Source organism: Tauraco erythrolophus, chromosome 5 (genome assembly GCF_009769465.1).
Source record: "Tauraco erythrolophus isolate bTauEry1 chromosome 5, bTauEry1.pri, whole genome shotgun sequence".
NCBI lineage: Eukaryota > Metazoa > Chordata > Aves > Musophagiformes > Musophagidae > Tauraco > Tauraco erythrolophus.
In genome coordinates, this window is record NC_141469.1 from 33,849,086 (window position 1) to 33,869,678 (window position 20,593).

A 20,593-nucleotide genomic window follows, 5' to 3' on the forward strand; every position below is an offset into this window, starting at 1 on the left:
TGTAGTGATTTGAAGAATTTGTGTGTAAAGTTCTTTTTAACTTTCATGTTACAGTTAACTAGTTCTCAGTGCAGGTGCTAAACAACCTCTCAAGGAAGCTCCAGAAGAAAGTAAAATATACAAAAATCTATCGAAAATCTGCAAATAAATTAGGAAAAGAAACTGTAAAGTGTCAAAAGATTTGTTGTATGAATGCAAACCCTAAAACACAGTCTAAGAGGAGGACCAAAAGAAAGTCCCTGGGTAAGGACAAACCAAGCCAATTTTAAGTCAGGATCTCAACAAAAGCGTCGCACGAAGAATGGCATGGTTTTCCAGCCGCGTATTTCATTCTTACGTTATCAATGGAATAAAGGCAACAACACCCAGTTCGAAAACCTTCCTAGCACAGAACATATTTCAAAGGCAGTTCAGCTCACATTTCAAACAGCTATAGTTCTCATGAGGTTTATTGCCTGTCAAAATTAATGGTTAAGCTTTTCAAGTCAGTATTGGACTTTCTGCACTTCCCGATGTTACAGACATGCTGCTATTGTATAGACTAGTTAGTTGTTGTTGTTGTTGAAACTATGAGTTGGTAAAAACTTAACATGTTTAGTTTTGCAAATATTGCTCCTCCTGGCTTATACATTTTGCATAATGTGTTAAAAGCACAAGGAGTTGATAGTCTTGTACAGATGCAACTTGACAACGTACTGACTTTCTAAGTTAACAAAAGAGAATTTAAAAGCAAGTCACATAAAGCAACAATCACTACTGCAATCACACATGTATGTTGTAAGTCGCCACCTTCCCTACCCCCACCCACCACACACGGAGCTTGCCCCACACATTCTCTCGGAAACACAGAATGAACTACGAGATTTGCTAAATTACAGCCACAACAGCAGCTAACTGCAGCAGCCACAGGATTTCTCTCAAGTGAAGCACTGACCCTTTGCATTTAAAACATTGAACACTCTGAGCATTTTAGATAGTTTCAGTCAGTCAGGCTCAAGTTCAGTACAGGATGCTTTGCAGGTTACATGAACGCCATCGTCTGCAACAAGACAACATTCTCATTACTCGTTACAAAATTCACAACAATCCACACATCACCCCAGTGGTTTATTATTTTTGGTGTTACTTTTTAAACGTCTGCCCCACATTGACAAGTTGCTAAAAAGGACAAAAAAAAAGAAAAAAAAGGGGGAAAAAAAAAAAACCACATTGCCTCCATACCTACAAAAAATCCTTGGCTTCTCCAGATAGCAAAAATACAAACCATGGTATCCTCAGTGTTGGTTTGTGGGAGGGGGGAATCATAGGATAGAAAACACAGTTTCCGTAAGTCTCTAAAGCACAACCCTGTTGTTCCTACTTCAAAGTTATGAGATTTACTGAATGAAGACTGGACAAGTCATTCATGCTCTTCTCCTGCATTCAGAAAGGCACTGATAGATTACAGTGTTAAGTATTTATCTCCCAGTTCTTAAAGAACAAAGCCTAATGTGCGGAAAGCGGAAGTCTCTGAACAGCAGAAGTAGTTGTAGACACTGCGATGCTAACAAGATAGTAGTAGTGGTAGGGCTACAGTTACGAATGAAAATAACTGCAATTAAGATGCAAAAAAGCAGTGGTACTACTAAGACAAGCACATGCACATCCATTCTTGATTTGACAACACAATCTAGTCTAGTTCAAATAGCCAAGAATTTAACAGGTTTTTGGGGGAAAAAAAGAAAAGCTTCAACAGGACAGCTGTGTCCTCATCTATAAAATAAGCGAGAAGAGAAAGATAAATACACATCTGAATCCATTAACTGAAGAGGAAACTCAAGTTGTTGTTTTAGAGCTACAGACCCTCAAGAAGGATAGTTTTCCATCTCATGTTACTTTTAAACCATCTGTTCTACTCTGCAGTTTTTATAGTTGAGTTCGAGAAAAAAGCTCCTCCTCACACGGATCAGCCCATTCAGTTCCACCTTCTGAAGCTGTGTCTTCAGAGCTGGAGCTATCACTGGAGTAGATCTTCTTCCTGAAGCCATTTGGTTTTGCCTCAGCATTTATATCATCTGCACATCTTGCTTCATAAACAGAAGAAACCTAAGGATTTAAACTGACAGTGTTGATGGGGAACAACAAAGAACACGCTCGCTTTTGTCTGGGCTGGGACGTTACATAGCTTCCTCGCTGTTCAAGAGAGAGGTCACAATTACAGGGCAAGTCTCCTCTTTCCTGACTTAGTCCATGATGTTGAAAGGACTGTGGAACAGCAGGAAAAAAAGCTGGGGCTTTTATTATTTTTTCCTATTCCCTAATTTTAGGATTTGCACAAACCAGCAAGAGAATCAAAAGTTAACTCAGTCAGAATGCACCTTCTAGTGGAAGGAACAAGATAGTCTTTAAGGTCCCTTCCAACCCAAATCGTTCCTAGATTCTATGGTGGTCACAGTTCATGTTAGAAAATTACTGTAAAAGTTATCTCCAAAATTCAGTAGTAAGTACTAAATACCAAGAAAACAGTACAGCACAGGTCTGACTACACTTCAAGGAAACCCAATGTATTTTCAGTAAAGCTACAGCAAGCATGTCACTGTAAATTTCAGTGTTGTCATCACTGCGAAGTTTAAAAGTGTACCAGTAAGTGCATGTGTACACAAAAATTTTTCCCTACAGAAAAAAATCAGGGTTTTTTTTGCCTGTAAGCAGGACAGAATTCAGCATGCATTATGTTCGTGCCTTTAGTTGCCGGTCCTTTCTGCCTTCGTAGTGCACATCAGCCCACGCTGCGCTTACTGAAACTAGAAGTTGAGGAAAAGAGGACTCGTGTTTAACACACACAACAAGCAAAAGCCAAGTGTTCCCAAAGGAAACTGGGTTTGCTTAACTACTAGAAGTACAACTGTTTGTACAAAGGGCCGTACTCCTAAAGTACAACACTGAGGAGTTTTCAGAAGAACGCTCAAGACACAGAGGAGATCAAAAAACGAAGTAAGGAAAGAAAAGCTTTTGAAGGTTTTTGTAGAAATTTAATTTGAGGCCACACCGAAAACTGTCATGAAAGGAAAGATGCGGTGGCACACCCTTATAAAATAAACAAAAAAACCTCCTCCCCGAAACCAATGACACACTTACCATATTAAAATCTAAAAGATGTTCATCATCATTGGATATTTCCTTTACATCTGCAAATTCTCCTACACCATTCTCTCCCTTGGCATTTGTATAACACTCTTACATTGTGTTTGTGGGGGTGTTTCAGAGGAAAAAAGGAAGAAAAAACAATTGAGGAACATTGTTATTTACATTTAGCCAAAATAAAGTCATCTAGAGAAGTTTATTGAAATTCACACTCTTAAGTCACATAAATTCTGTGCTTGTGAAGGATTTTAGTTCGACATCCTTAAAGAGATAAGCTTAATACCTTAATGAGGCATCATCAAATCTTACCTGAATAACCAAATAATAATAAAAAAGCTACTTAGTTAATGGAAACATCTAAACTAGTTACATATAAAGAGCAAGAATTACTTTTTTATTATACACGATTCAGTAAATTTTTCAATTCTGATATTGCACAGTGTTCCAGGTCATTCATATTTCTATACTCGTACAAGATACACTGCAACAGCAGCCTGATGCTGACTGAAGCTCAGAAAAAAAAAAAAAAAAAAAAGACAAGAATGGCTGTGGTTTCTACTTACCAGACTAAACTTACATACATAGTATCAACATATATCATAGAGATATATATGGATCACATGCATCAATATCCATAGATAAAAAATACCCATACAGACAACTGGGTACAGCTCGAGATTTCTGAAAGAATATTAGTTCTGAGGACAAAGCTGTGGTTTTGGTAAAATTCGTCTAAACGAGGAAATCCTGGAACTATTCTACTTCACAGAAATTCTGCCACTGTATCAAGCAGGTTCTGGACTTGGCAGTGGTTTATACTGTAAATTCCGAGTTCCTCTGGCAAACAAGGTGGTGTCATACGGGACAGTTCCGCAAGCTCACCAGCAGGTGACACAACGCACTCGCAGCAATTTAAGGATCGCTCGGTGTAAAATACACACTCAAGCGTGTGGGTCACTCACTACGTTTGCTAGTACGCCAACAATACCGCTGCGGTGATCACTGTGGGGGAAAAAACTACTTTATGAAAGGACACTAAATATCTTTGCTTTGTAAATACTGAGTGTTTTTTTCTAATATGGGAGGTTCTGTGACCAGTCCAGGAGGCAACTCAAGTCCTGTAGGCATCAATCTAATCTCTTTCATTGTGCCAACACACTTCTGTAGTTGACAGTGTAATTTAAGATGTTCTTGAAAGTAACCCAAACTGTCCTAAACACCAAAGTAGGGGCATTTAGGCACCGAGAACACCATTTACATCGCTGCACTTTAAGGCGCACTACAAAAATAGCTCAGTAATAATTACTGGCTGATCTACTTCCAGATTATCAAAAGTTTCTTGCACTGAGCCTCTACTAACAAAACGCATCAGACAGCCTGTCAATTCAATATACAGAATATTGTTATATAGCTCCTTGACTTCTCCTCAGAAAAGGTAAATTGCTATGCAGGCAAAAAAAACCCCACACCTGCCTGGATTCTTCCCTGTCCACTGAAAACCTGGGCTTGGGCCAGCTGTCAGATGCTACGAATTCTTGGGAGACAACTGAGAGTGCTGGAAGCACACCTGCTTCCACTTGCAAGCAGCCTGCCTACCAAGACTGGACTTTCTGCATGGGACAGAAAAATTCCCAGACTGTCACTGTGAAAGGAGTGGCTGAGAGGCAAATCCCTCTCATTCCCAGCTTGTGAAAAATTCCACACGTTCACTGAATAACTGGCATGTTATTTATGTGAACCCATAAAAAGTGGTAATTATCATGTTTTCACACTTATCAAATTAGCTACTTAGTAAGTACTATTCAGGTTGAAACATATTCGAAAATGTAATAAAGTATTTTCTGAGTCAGAGATTAATACTCTATGTACTTAATTCCAGGCTCTGGAATTTTGCATAAATATTAAGACTATTTTAAAAGTACTTTCAGTTTAAAACTATTTAGAAGCATGCTAGAGATTTATTACAAATGCAACTGAAGCATCTCGGTTCTCTCTCAGCTAAGAGAATTTATTATGGAAGTTTGTTTGGCTTTTTTTTTTTTTTAAATACAGATGGTAGTTCCAATTCATCTGCAGCAATTCAATCCGTAAGAAATTTCATTCTAACACAGGTGCAATAGCAAGTTAGTTTAAACTTCTTACCTTCACACTGTGATGCAGGAAAAAGGGGAGAATAGAGTGCCTTTTCCCACCAGCATTGCTTTTCCTGGCTGCCACTCATTCTCTGCAGATTAGTATTCAATATAGGAAAGTGTTTAGACAGTAATCAGACTTCATTATGCCATAAATAATATACTTACATGTAAACGAGGAAACCCTGGTATTACAACCAATTTGCTAGGTCTTACAGGTCACACTGTTCAATTTCTAATACTAATGGGAAAGGACTGTCAAACTACAATAGAATATCAATTATCTGAAATCTTGTAACAAATCAACATGAATTCCACTCAGGGGCTCATACTGTGTCGGTACAGAGCTGTACAAATCCAGAACAAAAAAATGAATTCCAGCCCTACACTTTAACAACAAAACCTGAGAGAAGAGATAGCTACCTAAGAAATGAAAATACAATGAAATATTAGTCAACGTGACAAATAGTTCAGTGTATAAACAAAAGAGAAAAGAAAGTAATCAAAAAGAGGCAAAATTTAATCTTTAAAGTAGTACCGCTACCATCAATGGAATAACATAAAATTAAACTAGAGAATTAATGTGTCAACATGAGGAAAAACTGGTTATGAGGATGATTAATAATTTGTCTATATGCTAAAAATAATTTCAATCTACTCACTAAAAATGCCTAAATACTTCCCCCTCATATATTAGTGCTAATTTAATTTAACCAGAGCCCTCTCCTTATGAAATTAATGGCCGTGGCTGAAATACCAAAGGCTTGTCACAATGGACATGTCCCTACTCCTTTAACTGCATCTGTCGTAACCCCATTAACCTTCAAAAGATGATTCCAGATTGTAACATCCCTTATAGATACCAGACAGAATGCTTCAAAAACAAACTACAGCACAAGCAGCTACTAAAAAACAGTAACAAATGAGCTTCAACGCTGAGTTTCCATCCAGCTTCCTCCTCTGTAAACTGAGAACATTTTTTCCTCCTTAAGCTACTGTAGAACTACAAATCTATAGAACCTAAACTTACAAACGCTTATTACTTAATAAAGAAAAGTCCCTCTCAAACCAAACGAGCAACTTCAGAGTGCTCTATTCTGAAGCATGGGCCAGGTTAAACTTTTTTCCTTGTGAAATTCTGCTATAATGAATATTGAAATTATTCGTGCTGGTTTCCTCTCATAACACGGAGGGACATTCATTTTTGGAACCACCCTCCAAAACCTGAAACCTCAAGTCCAGAAAGGGAGTTCTTAGCAAGTTAAACTACAGGGAGAAGAGGAGGAGGAGAAGAGGAGGACTTTATGGTATTTAAAGCAGGACTTAGTAAGAAGTATGGGCATTTACAAATAAATTCAATCATGGAAGCCTCACTCTGCTGCTAAGTACAGATAGCGACATCTGAACTCCACAGGCATGATCCTTTATTAACTTCAAAGTTTCCCACGCCACTGGTGTCACATCTGCACTCATTTCTGCACACGTGGCAAGACTGATGAACCACAGCAGGTCACAAGCAAAGCCAGCTTGAGTCTGTCAGGGTACAACAAGCTCCAGCAGTCTGGCTTCCTGGGCCAAGTCACCATCAGAGCCCACAGACGTGCTCCAGCATGGCGCGGTGACTGAACTGATGCTGGCTGCAGGCTGCCTCAGCTCCCGTATCCTCCCGTCACTGCCTCAATGCACAAGAGTCACAGAAAGCCAGAGACACATCTCCTGGCTGAACACACAAGTTGCCCAGCAAGACTTCAGTCTGAGCTCAGACCTGGCCCTCTTGCCCCCACACTGACCCTCAGCGGAACAACTTGTGTTCATTTCTAAACCATCATTAAGGTCAGATGTATAAAGCAAAAGCACAGATGTAGAAAGACCTGCTATGCATACCAAATCCCTTTGGGAGTTTTCTTTGGGCAGCGATGGGGGGCACGACCTGATGTCCATTTTATACATTCCCTGAAGAAAACAATTTTTTCCTACAGTTGCTTAGATGTTTACTATAACTGCACGGTCTCTCATCTTCTGTGAATTAAATAAATACTCCTAATTAGTAAATATGAAATACCAACTTCAGAATAGTACGATGCCTCTATCTTCCTTTTTTAGCACTTCCCCTTTTAAAACAGCATTTTCAACTTATACCTCCCCCATTCTCTCTCACACATACTCACATACACTTTCAGTATACTATGAAAAGTTCTATTAAGTTTTCCAGCCACCCTTCTAAAAAGCTGTTTTTCTCAGTGGTACCGGTATCAGAAATTGCAAGTGAAAATCTTTCCTCCCTGAAACTATTCATATTTATTTTACTTTGTTCTTAAGTAGAGCTTCAAAGACGACAAGGCAAGCCCAACTGCAATGCTGTTCCACTCCCAGCCTTGCTGCAGGTTTGAGAGAAGACTGCTGGGTTTCCTTTCTTGTTCTACAGCTAGACATATGGTAACTGAGGCTCCTCTTCGAGCCTCTGGTTGAGGCAACGTAAAAATCACTTGAGGACTTCAGCTTTCACCAGCAGAAACGCTACTGTCGTGTTACAGTTACACGAGATTCTCCTGCCCCAAGTCCTGGTTGATTTCAACTACAGTTTCTATGAATTTTCAGTAGATTTAGGTCAGCATTGTGCAGTTACATGCAGAAACTGTAACTCCAGTTCTGCTTCTGTTCCCCAGTTACCTCTCCCAAACTGAGAGTTAAGCTAAAAGCAGAAAAAAAAATCATTTTAATGTTTGCTATTGTTTGTATAAGAGTCTGAAAGAGTAAAATGGTTTCAAAACTTTAAATAGCACTTACACATCTTACATTGGCATGTAGCTGACATTTGTTCCATCTAACATCGTTTTATGTCTGCTTTCTCAAATGAACCTTCCCAAGAAGATCATACAACAGCAAGGCTGTACACTTAGGTCTTTCATCCAAAATTTCAAATTAAACCTCTGGTATACAAAAGAACAACCATTCTTTGCAAATATCAGTACAAATACTTTCTAAGGCAATAAAAGCAAGTATTAGCTTTTTTCCAACTAAAAAAAATCTAGTGATTTTTAAATCTAGTTTCACTTCAAAGAAGTGAAATGACTCCATAATCTATCTGGAGTAAAGGAGCGAACATGAAGGAGAGATTTCGTGAGCTTAAGTGGATAATGCCGATTTTAAACAGCGTACTTGATCTCCAGCACCATGACGGAAAAGCAGTTCAGTATTTTAAGGACATAACTGAATAAAGGGAAAACAAGCAGAGAAGTGGAAGATTGTTTCCTGCACCATGAATGCCATTTCCTACAGCCGATGAGATTTTTCCACACCTCCTTCACTCACACACACACGTGAAATAAAGCAGCTGAGGAAGATTACTCTTCTACAGAGTTTTATTGTCTCACTGCTTTCTGTGCAAGGCTGCTCTAGACAGCAATACGTAATTCCGCGGCTGATGAAGCCGTACTGCAAATAGGCAGTGGAATACCGTATTATATTGATCTAGGGAAAAGGAGAAGCCACTTTGGTGAATGCACTTGAGACTTGGAAACTTTCGCTTGTTTTGCTTGTGTAAAGTGTTCCACACTCACTACAGGGGCATATCCAACAGGGACATATCCAACACCATGGTTTTTAACAGCAACCGGTAGGCAGCCTGATAAAGAGCACATTTGAGTGGTACTGTTGGTGTGCTGACATGAGATAAAACTTAACTTTCATAATTTGTGGAAGACAGCATACTGAGCTGTCATACACGGGCATTTAGGCAGGTGAGGAAACAATGACTACCAAAGTTGGGAAAGACCAGGTCTAGAAGTCTGAAAGCGTAACTCAAGAAAAAAGATCAAATATATGATAAAATGATACCAGTACCATCACATCTGTAATATGAGGTTTTATTACCCAAACCATAAATGCACAGATGGAAAAGTCAAGGAGCAAAAGGTAGGAGAAATCTAGAGGGGGCAGGAGAGTGGAGTTCCTTCCCTCTCTCCTTATGTATGCAGATATATTAAAGGGGAAGTTCATGTTGATAAATTAAAAAACCCACAAACTCCCAAATATGTATTTTATTTATATTTCATTTGACATAGATATAGATATAAGAACATTTCTCCTCAGGTAAGACCTTGACTGCTCTATAAGTACTCCATTAAGAGATTACTTTATTCTTTCTTCTTGGCAGAAAATAATAGCTATATTTTGCAACCTCAAATAAATTTCTTAGAGAGCATTTATGAATATGCAACATGTTTTTCTCTCCACCAAGAACTGGTATAGGATGTGCTTAACAACTTAAATCCTATTTTATCAGCAATCTGCATAGAGGGAAATATGAGTACAATTATTTTGCCATTCCTTAACTAACAATTTTGTATGAGGTAGCAATCATTTTTGTTGATTTCCTTGCTTCCATCACAAGTTCTTCCCTACAGCTACAGATGAAAGTCCACAGCAAGTTCATATGGCAGATTAGTCATTTGCTAGTTAGAAAAGTCACATTGCTCAGGACTTTCATTCTTGAAGCTAAATTTATACAAAGCATCTTCTCAGAGGTAGAGCCTACAGTTTTAAGGGCTGTTTGCCTGAAGTTCTTGGAAAAAAGGGCACTTCCAGTATTTTTATGAAAACTTTATGAAATCTTCCTGCTACCCATCTACACAGCTATTATTTTTCATCTAAATTGATATGCTGTACAGGATAGACTACTTAGGCTTTACATACTAATTTGAAAGCACGATCATTGACTATTCCTACTCTTTCAGAATGCATGCTGACAAGGATCAAGGCAGTGACAAGAGTTTTGCAGAATCTGAACAGAATAAGCACTAAAGCTTTATTATGATCTGAATATTATCTGAAGCATTACAACTGACAGCTTCATAACCAACCACAGAAAAAGTAGAAGTAATATTAATCCGTATGTACAGATCTCCTTGAACCTGCTCTGCAATCCCTTACTATCGGAGAGAATACAAGAAACACATGAATGATTTCTAAGTCAAAGCAGCAATAAACACACTGAGTCCCATTCCAAAAGATCCTAGTTTTAGTTCATCAGCAACTCAACATCTGGCTCAAGAAGCTAGTCACAAATGAATAAAGGGAGCTGAGTCCAGACTTTATATTCTTAAAACCTATTTGGCAGCCACCTAATAATCAAATTTCACTGAAAAGATACATGTAAGGGACCCTATGAGATCATCTAGTCTCTACCCTTGCACAAAGCCAGAAACAACTACAATGCACTATTTTACACTCTAAATCTCTTCAAGACAGAACTTCCACTGCTTCCCTAAAAATAATTAAGTGTTACAGTAAGCTCATTTTCTGCTTAGAATTATTTTTCTTCAATTTCCCTTGCTGTGATTTAAGGTCATCACATCCACTTCCTCTATGTTTACCAGAGCCTACACGACAAGCACAGCTTTTTCCTTATTTTCTGTGACTATGCACATAGCTTCTGCAAAACTGCTGGGTTCTTCTTCAAGTCTCTCTTTTTTTGAGATAATGCAACCTCAGTCCCTTCACTCTGTTTTCAAAAGCAGTGATCCTCGTGTTGCTCTCCTCAGGATATCTTTCTTGATACAAGGCAATGGAAGCTGAGCCCAGTACTCCAGCAGAAGACTTTCCAGCTCCAGCTACAGACGAGCAATTACTTTCCCTCTTACAGAAGGGCATTCCTATCTATGTATCACAATGTTGCCATCTTTGTAGTGTCTTATTGCTGATTTATGCTCAGCCTATAATCTTCTCGAAGATGCTTTTCTGTTTCACATAATTTCCTTGCCTGTCACTCCTCACACTGTTTGTGAAGAGGATTATTTCTCTAGAAGTTTGTATTTGTCCCTGATGGACTAAGTTTTATTTTTCATATCATTTCCCCAATTTAACCACCTTTTGATTCTTATCCTGTCCTCCAGCGTAACTGCAGACATCCTCAGTTTGATAGCATCAGGGATTTTCACAAACATGTATTTACTCTCCAGACCAGAAAAATTAATCATCTCCCTTCTCCTCTAGAGACCCACTGACTGCTATTTTGAGTGTGCAACCTTTTTGCCAAACCAACACTTAGAAACTTTCTCACTTTCTCATGCACCCATGCCATTTACTGCTTAAAATATTTATTTAGAAAATTTGAGAGAGTCGTTGGTAATACACCAGGTCCCATTTTCCTCTTTAAAAAGATGGAAATGTGTTTGCCTTTTAAATATTTTGAGTGTTCTCAAACAAGTATTCTACTAGGTTTTTTTCAAATTAGTTGTGGCTCCTCATGACATTCGGCTGAATATTCCTATGACTGGCTAAAACAGTGTAATTTATCTGTACTACTCCTTTGGTTAATTGTCTTTTCACTAACAATTCAAACAATCACAAAAAACCACACTAAACTATCTTTTTTACATTATTTTTTCATAGTTTTCCAAGCTTGTTAATTCTGTCTCTCAGAAATATCCTTCAGTCATTTTTTCTGTTTCTGATTTACTTCTAGGACCTTCAGGTGTACCAAATCTTTATTTTATTGTCTTACTTTAAACCTTGTTTTTTTCCTTCGTGATTTTTATATGTAATTGTAGACTGTATCTTTTTAAGGTCCCTCTCATACAAGATACTTTCACCCTTTAAAATCTCAGCAAATTAATGTCTTATTAATCAGAAAGTTAGAGCTCAGAGTCTTTGTAGGTGTTTTGTTCATCTGCCATGATCAGCACATACCAAGAACTATATGGACCAATTTAGTATTGTTATATTCAGAGACCATTAACTGGACCAGACTGTGCACTTACCCATGACTCCACAGCTAAACGGTAAGAGTATTTACTTGGAAGAAAAAGGACTGTATTCCAGGGTTGGTTTTTTTCGGGTTTTTTATTTGTTTATTTATTTTGGTGGTTTTTTTGGTGGTTTTTTGTGGTTTTTTTTTTAATCTTAAAGCTACGTATATAGTTATTCACTTCTGAAGAACTTCTGCAGGAGCTATCAGCAAATTCCATCTGCAAAATATGCTGTAAGTCCCAAGGAAGTGCTCTAATATACAAGGTAAGAGGGAGGAAACTGAACTAGATTCTCCAACAGTCTTATAAATCGGAGGTATTCAAAGATGTGTGTTTGAACAGCACGTATATAATTTTGAGTTTATGCAATGCAAAACAATTTTACTATTGCACTATAGTCTACATTAGTATTTTCACATCCATTATTTATACAAAAATATTGGAGGTACCCCAGAACACAACTCAAACTTCATGTTAGATAACAGCATGTTAAACAATAACTTTAATTTTTACCATAAGTCAATAAAAGGATGCACAGAAGTTTCATTAAAAAAAAAATCCTTTACAAACATCAATCTATACCAATCAGTCAATTCCATAGCTTCTGCTCAAGTTAAAACTCTTTTTCCCATGCATGTACATGTGGAGTGTCCAGGAAGAATGCTTCTCCTAAACCATTCTAATTCTATGTATTTTATATTGATTTTGTTTAATGCTCATGAAAATAAACATCACTTTTAAAAAGAAAACAGTTTGCACACAGTTTGCATGACATTTACACCCCTTCCTGTATATGATATAGTCATCACCTTTAATGATTGACGTTTACTTCACAACCAACATATTAAAATTGTTTCCATGCTTAAAAAAAACCCTCTTCTTTCACAGATAGACTTAACTACAATAATAAATTTAGATAAATGTTCTCAAGCCAAAAAGCCAATTATTTTCAGATGCATGCTAATGGCTCTTAGAAAAGCCCAGAGTGTGCACACATCCTCTTGAGACATGGTAGATACAAGAGGGCTGGTTAACCCAGTCTTTCTGAGTATAGGTTGTAATCAGGCTCCTCAAGCCCCCTAGGAAGAGCTTAATTGCAAACCAAATTGGAATCTATACTGCAGAGATGGTTGTTGGCCCTTTGTACTTCCCAGTGGCTTATAATTTTGAAGCCTACAAAATCATGCGACCTGAGCAAGTGAAGCCGTTTGTTTTCCTCTTGCACTAGGGAACTTGAGTAAAACAAAATACCAGAGCTTTCTGAGCACTATTCAGTACCGAAGTTTTTTTTCAAGCCTCGTATCTACCATAAACTATGCAACCACCGCAATCTTACACCAGACACTTACTACTTTCTTGAATGGATAAATGGTTGAAAAAATTATGAGAATAAACATCCTCACAGAGCACTAAGCATCCAGAAAGGAGATCTGGAAAGGGGTGGAAGGAACTTTACACTCTTGCTGTCAGAAATGACTGTATTATACCATTTGTTCATTCATTATGTCCTACTGTCCGATGAAGTTATGTTCTGCTTACTCCTGCTAAAAGGTAGTTCCAGAATCTGTTCTGACATACAGTCTATCAATTTTTTTGATGACTCTTTACAAGGCCTGGCATAAATCCAGAAAATTCCCAGTCTCCAGAAAAGAATTCTGGAGCCACGTCATCATTGTTAACCTAACAGAGCAGCAGGAACTGAGATGTCTACAAAAGGCCTGGAAAAGTCACATATTTCGATTCTCTTGCGCAAACAGCAGGCACCAACTTATCACTGGGAAAAGAAGCTGTAATAGGAATTAATGTAAAGGAGGATGAGAGGAGAAACAAATGCAGAAGGAAAATAATGAGCTCTGATTTTGTTCAACAAAAAGGTTAGCTTTAGTTTTAGCAAGGGAAAGGTTAGCTTTCCCATACATGGATTAATTAGTGTTTCAAATAATTGAGGAGTATACAATCGCACAGCACAAGCTGGGTGCAACTCTTCGGCTGAAAGTGAAAAACATTCCCTCCTAATGCAGATATTACAACCGCTCTGAGTATGAGGAAGAGGAGGCTACAGATGAAAAGAAAATGTCAGATGCAACTATATAGTCAATATCTTTGCGCTGGCCTCACAACTAAATTATTTTGCTGGTCAAGTATTTCTTCTCAAGAGCAAAGGGAGCTCACAGCAAGAAAAATTCAGGTATTTTTGCTTTTGATCATTACTTTAAACTGTACCTACAATCACCTGAAAGAAAACTCTGAGTTTCACCTGTAGTTATAGTTCGGCCTCCTTACAGTACTGTGATAGGGATGAGTATTTTGCATCCATGTTTTATTTCTTTTTATGTCTATGCTGACAAGAGAACTTTTTAATTTCTAGACAATTAAGCCTTTCTACAAACCTTTCTTTCCTGAAGTTTACATCCAATAATTCAACTCCAAATTCTTCTACTTGGAAGTAACTATAATTCATATTGCAAAGATTGACTTCAGATCTTCCTCTTCAAAACGTTAAAATAGGTTTGAAGCAAATCAGTAGTATCTCATTACTCAAACTTTGTGCACATTTTAACACATTGTATGTAAATCAGGTAAGCTAAAAACCCAAGGTAAACCGATTTTAAAGTCACACGAGTGTATACATGCATATATTTCTAAAGGTATGCAAGACGGCACCGTTAATGCCTGAAGATGGCTAATTTTTCACAGAATCACAGAATGATTGAGGTTTGAAGGGAACTCTGGAGGTCATGTCCAACTCCTCCTGCTCAAGCTGGGTCACCTAGAGCAGGTTGCCCAAGACCACGTCCAGATGTCTTTTTAATATCCCCAAGGATGGAGACTCTACAACCTTCCTGGGTAACCTGTGCCAGCGCTACGTCACTGTTACAGTAAAAAAGTTTTTCCTTATGTTCAGATGGAACCTCCAGTGTTTCTACAAAACTCTATTTTTTTTCTAGAGAACTATACAATTACAAACATTTAAATTGAACTGTCACATGACAAATTGCTGGTTGTCAGATGCCAGCTGCAAATTCTGTAATTTTATATATCCACATACCTCTTCAAGGTCTCCTGAAGAAACAGGATTATCCTCGTACGTGGGGAAATGGCACCCTGCTTTACAACTGCAAAACCTGCTAGTCTCCTCGCGTGGCTCCACTATTCTGCAGTTTACTTTGGAGCTCTCCATCGCCCTCCCGTCTACAGATTCTTTCATACTACATTCTAAACAGGGATCTTGGCTTCCCACTGGCAACATCCCAGCCGACTCTTCTTGGGAATCCAGTGATGTTTGTGCACTCTTCTCCATTCCAGACTTTTTTAATCTGGGAAGGAATTTTCCAGATTCAAGCTCTGATTTCCCATAATAATGCCCTTCTTTTTCTGCATCTTCTTCCAGAGGTTTGAGATCTGCTTGCGGATCCTCAAATACATCAACTTGAGAAGGGACAGCAATACCTCCCTCATCTTTTTCTGACTCAAATTCTGACTCACTTCCACCACCTGGAGAAAGTTCAGATGCAGAAATTGGGCGAAAGTGAGTCCTTGGAGAAATCCGTATAGCCCTGTACTGCGTTCGATCAACACCACATATCCGGGGGTGTAAAACCTCACTGTCTGAATCAGAGCACAGAATTGACTTAGGTTTAAAACTAGGGCTGAAAGATGCAATTCCTTCTGGCTCAAACGAACACTCTACATGAAGAACTTGTGAAAATGGATTGTTCAGGTCAAAGGAAGAGAATGAGTATTCAAGCCCTGGTTCTTCAACTTGAAAGTTACCACAAGCTCCCAGTAAGTCTTCATGGAAGATAAAAGAAAACCCCTTGTTTAATCCGTTATCTCCACTCTTCGATTGCTCGTTCTGTTCAAATGATACGAACGGCCTCCATAATTGCCTATGACCAGGGGCAAAGCTATTACCTGGAGTCATAAACACATCTGTGCCAGCTATTGTCACTACATCAGAAGCTGCACATTGCAGTAAGCTCCCTTTTGAGTGACTAGGTGGCACCACTGCCCATTCTCCATCACTGTTAAATGTTTTGAGCTCCCCATACACACCACCAAGTATAAATGAGTTTTCTTTATCCTGGTTAACATCCCAAGGTTTTGACGGTGTAGTATAGTCACCGCCATCTACTTTTGATAAATCGTTTGAGACAAAAGCTCTCTTCTCTGAATTCTCCTTTTGACCTTCCCAAAGATGATACTCTGATCTCTGCACTGCTTTATTGGGCTCCTGGAGGGTTTCAGCTTTTGCTTCTGTATCCAAACAGCAGCAATAGTTATTTACATCAGTTGAAAACAACTCATCTTCTATTCCTTCTATTTCTACCATCGCTGCAGAATTTCTGTCTGTCATATTTGTCCAAATATCTTTAATAACCCCTGAGCTGTAGCCATCTCCATGTGGACTGCTTTCACTACACCCTTGTGTAGTTTCATAGTCTTTACTTTCTGCTTTTTGTTCTAGCTGAATACCACAGACAGATTCTAGCTTAGATTTTTTTTTGAAAATCAAAGTGGGCATTTCTCCTAAAGTTCTAGCTTGTTGCTGGCAGGTTTCTTCTGGCAAAAAATCTAGAATTTCTTCATCTACATAACTCGAAGACACTCTAGGAACTACATAATTAATATCTTCTGCATTAAATTGCGTGGATTCTTCATATGGAATATTTAGAGTCTCATTGTCAGAACGTGTTTCTTCCGAGTGTGACCATGGACTACAGGTTCTTGTTGAAAGATTGGAACAGTGTTCATTTTCATCAAAGGCACTATTTTTGGTCCATATTAGCAATCTAGACTGTGTTTTCCCAAGAATATTAGCAGTGCTACTAGAATCTGCATTTTCATTTCCCACGTTGAGTGTTTCAAAAGAAAATGGTAAAACAGAGTTACTGCATTGCACTTCAAACACTGAAAAACAAGAGTTTATACCAGACCCTTCATTAATATCTGAAAAGAGCTCTTGATTGCCAGCAAGCATGTGTGAATTAAGCATTGTGCTGTCTAAGATGGGGGAGAATCTGATCGGAGAATCTCCTCCAAAACTTTCCCCATCTGCATCACCAGAACTAGAAGATGAACAGCACTCCCAAAATTGAGCTAAATTACTAAGGTCTTGCAAGAACCACCCTTCAGCACCAACAGAGCTGGTCGAATCTGTCCATATTGCACTTTCCCCTTGCAACTCCATTCCATCTAACACTATGCAACATTCTGCCTCAAAATCAGTTTTTTCTTTACTCTTTTGTCGAATCATATTTAAAATCCGACTCTCCCCTTGCATCGTATCTGAGGCACCAGGATCCAACATGGATTGATCAATATCCACTTCATAGAAGTGTGTGAGTTCTGACAGATGAACATCATCTAAATATTTGTCGTCCTCTGGTTGAGAACATATTGAGGTCCCAGCGAGGTCAATATCCTCATTTAGAACTGCAGGCATTTCTACAAAGTGACCATCGATGAAAGTACCTGCTGCGAGGTATGTTTTATGAATATTATTGTTGCTAATACAAAGACCATGCACTGATTCAGACAACTCTTCGACAGCCTCTGATGTTACGCCACATATATCTTCCCTGTTGCGGTATGTAGTCTCCAGCTTACTTTTTCTGCTAAGAGGAACAAAGTACTCTGTAATCGGCTCAGTATACCACAAGGGTTCTTCTTTGTATTCCTTTTCGTTTCTGCTGTCTAAATACAAATCTTTTCCATCGCTACCTCCAGCTTCTTTTCTTCCAATTTCTTTTAATGGCCTTTTACCTCTTTTGCACAGCTGTTTGATGGACCCGCTGCTACTGCTGCTACTGCTTCCGCTGTGGACTTTGCGATCAGCCTTTTCACCAGATTTCACTGAAAGCCTGCTTTGCCCATTACGCCCTTTTTTATTTCGAACCTCTCTTGTTTTGTGTCTTACTTTAATACATTTCGTTGATGCCTTGTATTCACCTTGATTACCACTAGAACTTGAGCCAGCCTCACTGGATCCAGATGACCAGGAGCGAGGACGCATCTTTCCCTCAGACTTATGTCGGACTTGCTTTTTGTACAAAACAGGCTTCTCTTCAACAGTGTTGTTACTAAACTTGTTTTCTTTCTCATTTTTACTTTTCTTCTGCTGGGTTCTTTCCTGTGCAGTGGCAGATACTTTATTACTTCTGTCTTTAGTTACTTCACTTTCACTATTGCAGTCCTTTGGAGAAGATGTATCTGTGCTAGTTGGTGGAGCAGTGGATGAAGATGAGGAGCTAGAGTAAGAGCATACTTTGGATTTATTCCATACAGTCATAATTTCCTGCAGGCAAACTGGCTTTTCAGAAAGAGGAGGAAATGCTTCATAGTACCTGAAAGCAAACCAGAAAGGTGACATTCAGACAACAGAACTTCAAACAGGCATTAATATTAGCAAGTATTACTAAAATCACATCAAAACACTACCAATCTAATTGCCAAAAATCTAGTTTGTTCTACATATGCACATGCCACTCATTGCACTGTTTATCTGACTAATAATAAAGAGGAGATTAATATGAGCTTTAAAAGTGCTTATATTAATACATGTTTAAAAATATACTGCCAAGTCAAACAATCCCATTTTTAGGGGAGTACTAAATGTCACTGTAGACAGGAATTGGGGATACTTAGAACAGTGAACGCCTGATTCCAGACTTATTAGATAATGTAGCAATTCACTACAGTCTTCTTAAACATGTTTGATTTAGACTATAAATGAGGAAGTCCTGAATTTCAGTCAGTTCAGTCCTGAATTTCAGGTTTTTTTAATTCTCCTTTGTGAAATGATAGACTACTTGTTAAGTTCTACATAGTTTGACTGTTCAGTTATTAAGAAAAAGCTATTGCAAAAAAAAAGATTAGTTCTTGAGTAGTTTAAGATGCTTAAGAGCTTTGTGCAACAGGGACAAGATTAAAATACAGTTTTCTACAACTTTTAAAGTAGCATGTGTTTGACAGTAGAGAGATTTATACTGAATCACATATATTTCAATGAAAACCTAATAAAAAACATTCAGAAGTTAGTTAAATGTGTATTTAGCATAATCAGGTCCCTGAAGAACTATCATCCCTTTAGCAACACTCCTACTAGACTGTTGCTACCAATGGTTATTATTAAGAGATACAGACGCAGTCATATCTCCAAGAGAAGTCAATGATAAAACTCCAGGGTACTTCAGGAACACCGGACTCAGGTACTTGGTAACTAGTAGACCACTTTGTTTATAAATAGAGTTTAAAGGTTATAAAAGACTGTTTCCCATTTCAGCAACAGAAGACAAAAAGTTCTGAAAAAAATAGGACAAGGGGTAATGGTTTTAAACTAAAAGAGAGTAGATTCAGACTAGATAGAAGGGAGACATTTTTTACAATGAAAGTGGTGAAACACTGAAACAGGCCCAGAGAGGTAGCAGATGCCTCATCCCTGGAAACATTCAAGGTCAGGGCGGACGGTGCTCTGAGCAACCTGATCTAGTTGAAGATGTGCCTGCTCATTGCAAGGGGGGTTGGACTAGATGACCTTTTTAAAGGTCCCTTCCAACTCAAACCATTCTGTGATTTTATGAAGCCAGGAAACTGATTCCCTCCTTGCAAGTCTAATGTGTCAGCTAATGCTGTTTTAAAGGCTTTTAATTTGTCTAGTTGACTTGGTCTTAAGGAAACTAAAATACAGTACGGTTTGAATTGCATACAGTTAAAAGAAAGCAGTCAGGACTTTGCCAGAAATTAAACTAGCCCATGGTACCAAATGCTCATGTTTAAACACGTAACATTAACAAAAGAAGATGGCAGAGAAAAAAACGTGTTTCCTAATATCCAGAAAACTCCAGATTCCCCACTAAGTTAACTTCACTGTGTTAAAACATGGGAGTAGAAGGAGAAAAGAGAAAAGCATGTCAGATAGTAATAATTAAAAAATGCATACATTTCTACTTGATCCTTTGCTGTGGGAGATAAATCAGTCTCAGGAGACAAAGAGCCTTCTAACTTTTTGTGAATCTTCTCCTCTGTTTTGGAAGAAAATTCCAAATGCTTAACAGAAAAATTAAAAAAGCCAGTGTATTTTATAACAGTATTTAACAAAAAGCACTAGGAAATAGTAGTAAACTTCCATAAAACACTGTAAATAACAGAGCAATTTATAGCCTGGTTATTAAACACCAAGAAATTACAAGTTACCACCCAAGATTCAAGTTTTCCACAGTTGTCTTGTTAAGCCCTGCGAATTTCACCAAACATGACTGGCTGGCAACTGCATGCAACTTCAAGGTTAGCAATGCCTCCACTAGGAGACTTACTAGTGAATTTTTAGTTATTTCATACCCAAACCCTTATCTCCTTCTTGCGTTGCTACATATAATTTAAAAAAAAAAAAATCAACTATTTAACTAAATATTTTTATGAATGGTTGCATCTAACTTCTTAATTCACTAAATTGCATATAAATTCTTCATTCACTTAATTTCACTAAAAGGAGGTCCCACTGCAGTAGTTGCTGTGCTTTGGGTGGATGTAAAGGCATATTTCCTTCGTGGGAGGTGATTCTAAAGATTTCTAATTCTTTATACTAAA

At 38.2% G+C, this 20,593-nt stretch overlaps 1 protein-coding gene across 2 annotated transcripts in view; it reads right to left on the minus strand.

Moving 5' to 3' along the window:
• Positions 1-986: 986 nt before the first annotated feature.
• KIAA0232 (KIAA0232 ortholog) overlaps positions 987-20,593 on the minus strand; it is a 68,396-nt gene continuing 48,789 nt past the window's right edge. The window contains exons 5-9 of one of the 2 annotated variants that reach the window (XM_086612087.1): positions 19,947-20,028; positions 15,054-18,351; positions 5,266-5,347; positions 3,118-3,215; positions 987-1,039 (exon numbers count right to left, since the gene is read on the minus strand). In XM_086612087.1, the coding sequence (XP_086468213.1) occupies positions 1,022-1,039; positions 3,118-3,215; positions 5,266-5,347; positions 15,054-18,351; positions 19,947-20,028 (3,578 nt within the window). In that variant the 3' untranslated portion in view covers positions 987-1,021. Of the gene's footprint in view, positions 2,086-3,117; positions 3,216-5,265; positions 5,348-15,053; positions 18,352-19,946; positions 20,029-20,593 lie in introns of both variants that reach the window. The other variant, XM_086612086.1, reaches the window with a different exon arrangement.